Source organism: Dermacentor variabilis, chromosome 4, assembly GCF_050947875.1.
Source record: "Dermacentor variabilis isolate Ectoservices chromosome 4, ASM5094787v1, whole genome shotgun sequence".
Lineage (NCBI taxonomy): Eukaryota > Metazoa > Arthropoda > Arachnida > Ixodida > Ixodidae > Dermacentor > Dermacentor variabilis.
The window spans coordinates 62,299,975-62,307,388 of NC_134571.1; the positions used below are offsets into that span (position 1 = coordinate 62,299,975).

Genomic DNA, 7,414 nt, shown 5'->3' on the forward strand with positions numbered 1-7,414 from the left:
ATCCCACAGGTCAATGGGATCTCATACACGACCCCCATAAAGCAGTTAAGAAACTGCTTGGCATGCTTTTTTCTGCATCCGCTCGGATTTCCATCACGCGAAATGCGTGAGCACAGCTGGGCGAGCTTCTTTGGAGCAGAGAACACCACAAGCATACCATGCTGGTTAGGCAGTTTCTTCACGTGGTGGGCCACCTTGTGAAAATACGGAACCACAACAGGTTTAACCGGGTTCTTCTCCCGTACGGTCTCCTTCCCAAACATGGCTTGCTTGGTTTTTCAAAAAAGGGCTTCCGTCACAGACACAATGACCGCAAAGGGGTAACCAGCAGACACTAGCCAGGTTATTTGCTTATTAAACTACACTGCACTGCATGCGGGCACGACTTCGTGAGGGCAGGCCCCAGGCACTGGTATGCGATGGCTCTCTTCACTGTTTTCAAATGTGCCGACAGGCACAGGCAGGTTTAGTGTTTATGCACGAACTGCCTTCTCATCGCTCGTTACAGTTTTTAGGTATTAACATTGCTTTAGAGAATGGCTATGTATGTTGGGAGTACGCTCCACAGACACAGAAGGAACTTTTACCCTACCTGTCGGCACATTCGGTTTCTACATGAATTTCTTCTTTATATTTATTTCTTATTTTTCTTTTCCAAGTCACGTTTTGCATTATACCGTTATATTCACAGTGTATTAATGCAATTATTGAAATCATAATCACAGAAATAGCAGTTATAAAAAGAATGTTAGTCGTGACAAGCTTGTACTTGTCCTCCTTTCAGCTAAATCCAACCAGTCTGGGCACACCACTGTCACACAGCATTTGGACACAGCAGCAGCCTACTGGCATATCCCACCCATGGAACTACAGTCTGTTCCAAGACAGCGCTACCACGCCAGTGGGCCATCCCCCAGTGGGCAGTAGTAACGGAAACAGCAGCAACGCCATCAAGAGTCCACATGCCCCATTGGGGTGGCAGGACAAGGAGTCCTTCTGAATGGCAAGAATGCTCTCAGTGCGCGCACACACACACACCCCAGCAATACTTCTACAAACTGTCAACTTATTTGTGTTCAGCTCACCCCCTGTTTGTTTGTTTATTTGTGTGTTTCCTCTCGGCTTTGAAACTGACCATTGCCAAATCGCAACGAATGCCTTGGGACTGGGTAATATCGCACAGTGCCAGAACATTGTTGTAGCGGCTGGCATGATTCTATGATGCAGGCTCTTCATTATATTGGCATCACGACTGCACAATTGATGCCTTGTAGAAATGCTTCACCTTGTGGGCATTACACGAAAGTTTTAAAAAACTGCACCATGCTGACTTTGCACATGAATTCCAGTTGGTCCTAACTGCCCTTGTGTGAAGAAATGTTTGCTGTTTGTAGATGCTGCCATACATGTTTTGAGTGGTGTAGGAAGGACAGTGTGTCAAAAAGCATTGGAACCCGTGTGCAAGGTTTCGAAGTAAATCTTGTTGGTAGCATGTGACTAGCATGCCCTATTTTTTTACGCCTTCAGCTAGAGGCTTGTGTTATTTTCTCAGCTGTGTTTTAATGCGAATCCCCAGGACAAGGTATGGAGATCAGCACCAAACTAGTTACCCGTGCCAGCGGCCAAACATCTTGTTCAATCCACTCAATTCGTGCTTTTTGCTGCATCAAACCTGAGCTCCGTGAGCCATCACACATCTAGTTTTGTGGCACTCATAGTGTGAAGGAAGTACTAAGGCAAGGAAGATATTTGCGGTAGCTGGTGTACCTGTTTTCATGAAATGTACCATTCTCATGGCTTCGGATTGAACTTATCGAAGCTATTTTCTTTCCTACTTGATAGTGTGCTCTTTTTTTTTTTTTCATTCACTGCCCATTGAAACCATATATACTGACAGCAAAAATTACCATTGGGTTATTTGGTGTGTAACTTTAAATTGAGAAGATATTGCTAAAGAGAAAGGTGTGAGAGAACAGGAGGGCTGCTGCATTAGTATGCATTGTAGTGCCTCTGCTGTCATTCTTGACCTCGTACCTTTTTGCACTGCTTGGTGAATTCGACCTGTTAAAGACTTTTGGTTTTTAGATGCACTAGTATGTGGCTGTCTGATCTATTTTTCTGCAAGCATCGAGGAAACTGCATTGTCAGCTGATACGACCGAATGTGCTACTCTGTTATTGAAAATGTTCCTGAGTGTTAGCTCATAGCGTGGTTCACTAGGAAAAAGAACACAAGAATGTACGGCTAGTGTATTCCAGCAGGAGCGCCTTCAATTAAATATGTGCTCTGTTTTTAAGCCATACCATTTCATTTAGAGGCACTGGTAGAACACAAGCAAAGACTGGCTCATGCTTTTTATGCATGTGTGCAGCATTTTTATGTCAATTACTGCCTGCTCTTTACAGGGGCTGTATTCTCATGTGTTTTTTATCACAGTGGACCATGCCACACACTAAAGCACACAGTGTTAACCGCTGCTGTAAAAAAAAGAGAGAGAGAGAAGGAGAAGGAGAGAGAAATACCATATTGCATAATGTGATGTATGAGCTGGCTAATCTGTGCAGTGAAGTGCATTTGCATGTTTCATCTTGGGCTTGCCTTATGAGGATTTAATTCGCAGTGATAGAGTGACTAAATTCAGTGCTAAAGTTTTCGTCCAGCATTCTGTGCATAATTGTCCTTGTAGCTTGCTGCTGTGGATTATCTCATTAATAGAAAAATACTGCAAGCAAGAGTTGCGGGCCTACTCAAAAATGCCTGACTGAGATAAGACTCTTGTTCATGTACTGTATCTGGGTTTGATGGGAGAGTGTGAGGTTCAGAAAATAAGCTGTTGTGCGCATAGCGCTCCCATCAAACCAAAAAAATCCTTACATGGCATTTAGCACATGGACCTGCATGTTCTGCAGGCATACTTGCTTTGACTGGCATGCCCACATGCTTGCATTTTAATGCCTTGAAATGAACTTCTTTTTTTTCTTCTTTTTTGGGTTCAAGTGAATACCTCACTGTTGTTGCCTAGTCAGGGTTTGCAAAGTTTTAGTGATAGAGTGGCTGCTGCAACGAGCCGTGGTTTATGAAGCACTTGCAAAGTGCTGTTCATGTTCGTGGAGATGTGGCTTTTTATCCTTTTTTTTCTTTTAGCAGTACAGCGGTATCACTGGTACACTATGCTTGTGGTGCGAGCATTATAATATATTGGCTCTGTTCTGCACTTCTAGGACAGTAAATTGTATCTTTACAGGATTTGGGGGAGGTTTAGAGCTCAGATGTCGTGAGAAATATACACTTAACATAAACTGTTTCTCACATTGTTCTGCCATCCTTATCCATTGTAAGCACCCCCAAGATAAAGACCCAAGATTAGCGTCAGATTCAGTAATCCACAGGCAAAGGCATGTGGATTGATGTGCTGCGACGCCCCCTCACTACCATAATTGACAAGAAGGGGGGGCGGGGGACGTTGTTGGCTGTGATTTACTGCTTATGAAGAAAATTTCATTTCTCATGTGCAGGCCAGTGGACGTTGCATTCTGCAAAGTTGTTTTAATTGCTTTCTGTAACAGATTAATTTATTTTTATTGTTTTGAATCATTTACATTGTTACAGCTTCTGCCAAAGTAGTGTGCAGAGTCATGCTTTATCATCATTCTTCGGAAAGCTATTGGATTTTTGTGCAAGTGCACCTGTAAAAAAAAATATTATCATAGTGGTTGAAGGAGCAGATACTGTGTGTTAAAGTGTTGCACCTTTGAGAAACACATTAAGGCTCTTTAGCCATGTTGTAAAGCACTGCCAGAACAGGTATGTTTTTGTTGACGTTGCAAGAAACTTGGCTTGCACAGCGTGCCGTAGAGTTTTCCTACTTAACTGCGTTGTCCTTTGTTCTCTGTGTAGCGGTGGGCTTGTGATAAGAAGATTGCAGACCCTTCGTGTTGGCTTCATTATTTTTCCCCTGTGCTGGAGTGGTGAATTGATGTGTGCTTAATGCTGTGTTAGAGCAAACGTGCCCTGTTCCCACGTTAAAAAAAGAAAAAGTAATATACTATAGCAGAAAGAAGTACCATGCCTGTTTGGCTGCTGCAGTTGCCCAACATGGTCAACACTGCCGCCTGCTGTGCTGTTGTCAGTTCAATGTTTGCAGGGTTCCTTAAAAAAATAATGAATTTCTATCTGAGCTTTGTTATCAGCTCATAGAAATAAAAAGAATCCAACACCAGTTTTCCTTGTTTTTGTTTTGCTGCTTCTGGGTTGATGCATACACTGCTGAGTATGTTACAAATGTTTACACCGAAGTAGTTAAGGGGAGTTCTACAATGGCTCTCGTGCAGCAGTGATAAAGGTTAGCGGTGGTCAAAGCGGTCAGCAGCTTTTTGGAAGCCAATGGCTTGGTCAAGATCAAATGTCTGTCAAAGAAGATATAGTGATGCAGCCTGTACCAAAGCTGCTGTATGGCCATGGCATTGGTAAGAACTTGCATTCAGATGCAGACATCTGTGATAGGCTAAAAACATCCAGCAACATAACCCTACCAGACCATTGAAATGTGTGGACAGCCATGGGTATTGGTACAACTGGCACAGCATGCAGCCACATGCATCGGATATAGCAGGAAAAAGACAATGGGCTACGGCGCAGCGACTACGCGCCCCGCATCGGACGCGGTGAGCGTCGAGCAACGCAGCGTTCGGCGCGACAACGAAATGTGCGCCTGAGCAAGCGACGCACGCCTGAGCCTTAGAAACAGCTCGTTTCTAAGGCAACACCGCATTCACTAGAGGCGCTTTTGTACCGCTTTGAAGCATCGAACTCGTGGCTCAGTGGTAACGTCTCCGTCTCACACTCCGGAGACCCTGGTTCGATTCCCACCCAGCCCATCTTGGAAGTTGCTTTTTATTTATGAAGTGCCTGCCGTGATTTATCGCTCACGGCCAACGCCGCGGACGCCGACGACACCGGCTTTTCTGCGACACGAGCTCCTTAACGCTATCGCGTTAATATAGAAGTACTAAGCTTGCATATAGCAAAGCACTTGAAAAGGTTCAGGTATAGCAAAGGAATTGCATAGGATGTGGAGAAACATCCTACGGAGATTTCTGATGTGGAGATTTCTGGCAGTGGCAAAACAGATCCCCAACTTGTGAAGGTTGTCAGAATTCCCTAATACAGTTTCACTGCATATATGAGCTGAGTCAATTAGCCTAAGCCTGCAAATTTGGTATGTTGCCGGTATTTGCCAAGGCTGAAAAAGAAAGGTGCATTGCCAGCCAATTTATGTCCCCACAATCTAAAGTGCCTCGACATATGGTCCAGTTCAGATTACCTTGAAGTGCTAGAGGCATGCTTCTGGAAATTTAACCGGCGTTGCGATTACTTTTGTAGCACATTGTAATGTTGCATATCTCAAAATTAAGTGGTGATACTAGTCTTAGGATTTCTGCTAAAGAGACATGACATTACTGCTCCTTGGCTTCAATTTTGCAATTGAAATCTGCCTGACTTTAATTAAAATTTGGCACATTTTAATAATTAAGATCTTTTTTTTCTTTCTAATATCTGTCTAGCCACATAGCTTTTAATAGAAGATGTTACACATGAAAAAAACACTTTAGTGCAGTGACTGAATCTCAACCATGCTGTTTGCCTGATCGGTTGGTTTTCCTTCATTAGAGCATACTAGAATTGCCTACTCCTCTAGCATGGCCTATTGGATGTAAGGGTCGCCACTGGAAGCACCGGCGCTGCAATCATTGATGTCGAAATTGGGATCACGGTGCATTGATTCGCTGTGGCGAGAGCATGCGTCGATTTTGTCTTGCTATTTAGGTTTGTTCTGTTTTGATTGATAATAAAACAGTGCCCCTTGAGAATGAAAAATACTGTCCTTTTAAACAGAAATAGGCTTGCTCGGGGACTTCTGAATGACTGTAATGTTAGTACGCTCATTGTGAAATGTATCCAGCAATATGATGGGGACTTGTTTTTGTATTTGTCAGATTGTACAGAATGCAGCAACAAGACCTGGTCTATGTAAAATAAAACTAGCCAAAGATTTTTTTCCTGTAAACCTTGTTATGATAGTAAGCTCACTTGTTAAATGTTGTCAGCGTTCGGCTGTAGGTTACAGTTAGTTAGTCGAAACCTCTGTGCTGTAGTGGAAAAAATAACCTTGACTACTACATATGCACAAACATAAGATTTAAGGTAACCATGACCAGTAATAATTTTGCCCGAAGGGCAAAGCAGTTATTGCGATAGCAAATTTTTAGACAGCTATAGAAGTAAGGTTAGTCGTTTCATCGGCTGCATAAACTGCAGTAAACATTTGCTTACTAGCTATATCAACAAACACGTCGTCAGGTGCACACAGGCAAACACGAACACATCTCGCTCCACGACCCCGGACAGTCGCCGTCAGAACGCTGGCGTGATGAACAGCGGCAGCGGCGACAGAATTTCCCTTCATACTACGTCTCGTTCAGCTAGTTTCGGCGAGAACACAGCGCACTCACGAAGCCGTCAGCTATCTTGGATCCGCTATGGACGTTAGACTCTGGAGTTTTGCAAGATGCGTAGCGCCACCTGCCGTTGCGAAAAAGCAGCAATTGAGTAGTGCGAAGCCCGACTCCCTTGCTAAGTTGCCTATGCAGCTAGCAAGTGCGAAACTATTTAACTAGATTTTGGTACATATTGCGAGTGTTTTGCGCATTTAACACCCAGACAGAGAGCTATGAATTTTTACGCTAGTCGGACGCGCGCGCTGCTGAACTGCCATAAAGCGCTTGCTGGCTCACTCTTCAATCTGATGGTGGAAACGACGGCAACAGCGATAGCTCGTCGCGCTACGAAGAAACGCCGCAATCTACGCTACTGTTGTGTTGTAAATTGCCATGAACGTGAAGGACGGAACAACAACGTTCAGTTCTATCGATTTCCATCGCGATCGTATGAAGGGGGAAGGAGAGGGCGCTGGATACGGGCTGTTCAACCTGTTGGGTAATCGGATTACTTGCGTTCCCCACAACACAGCGGCTCGCATGAGAAAGTGCGACAATTTTGTTCTTCTGTAATTGTGTTGAGTAGCCCTGATGGAGGACCGTGGTAACCAAGCGAAAACTCAAGAATCTGCAGCCGCCAATTTGTTGGTAACAGAAAAAACAACGTTGCGAACCATCCTGCTTATGTGCCATCGGTATCTCCACCTTTTAACAGACGTCCGCCTCCGCTTGACTCAACAAGTGGAACGGAGAGATTTGGCAGGTCAGCTTAACCAAACATTTTGGTTCGTTTATGAATTCAAAATCCTGTTCTAGAGCATCGTTGTATCGCGAGCTCATTTCAACTTTAGGTATATTGTATGTCCTGCACCAATACAACAAGCACGCTTCGTGATGTGCTGAGCCTGCTCGACTGC

The 7,414-nt window shown here is 44.1% G+C and overlaps 1 protein-coding gene across 4 annotated transcripts in view; it reads left to right on the forward strand.

The window, feature by feature from the left end:
• Tmem131 (Transmembrane protein 131) overlaps positions 1-4,221 on the forward strand; it is a 100,838-nt gene extending 96,617 nt beyond the window's left edge. For all 4 annotated transcript variants that reach the window (XM_075689287.1, XM_075689291.1, XM_075689288.1 and 1 more), the window contains one exon: positions 785-4,221. In XM_075689287.1, the coding sequence (XP_075545402.1) occupies positions 785-1,000 (216 nt within the window). In that variant the 3' untranslated portion in view covers positions 1,001-4,221. The remainder of the gene's footprint in view (positions 1-784) is intronic.
• Positions 4,222-7,414: the final 3,193 nt, after the last annotated feature.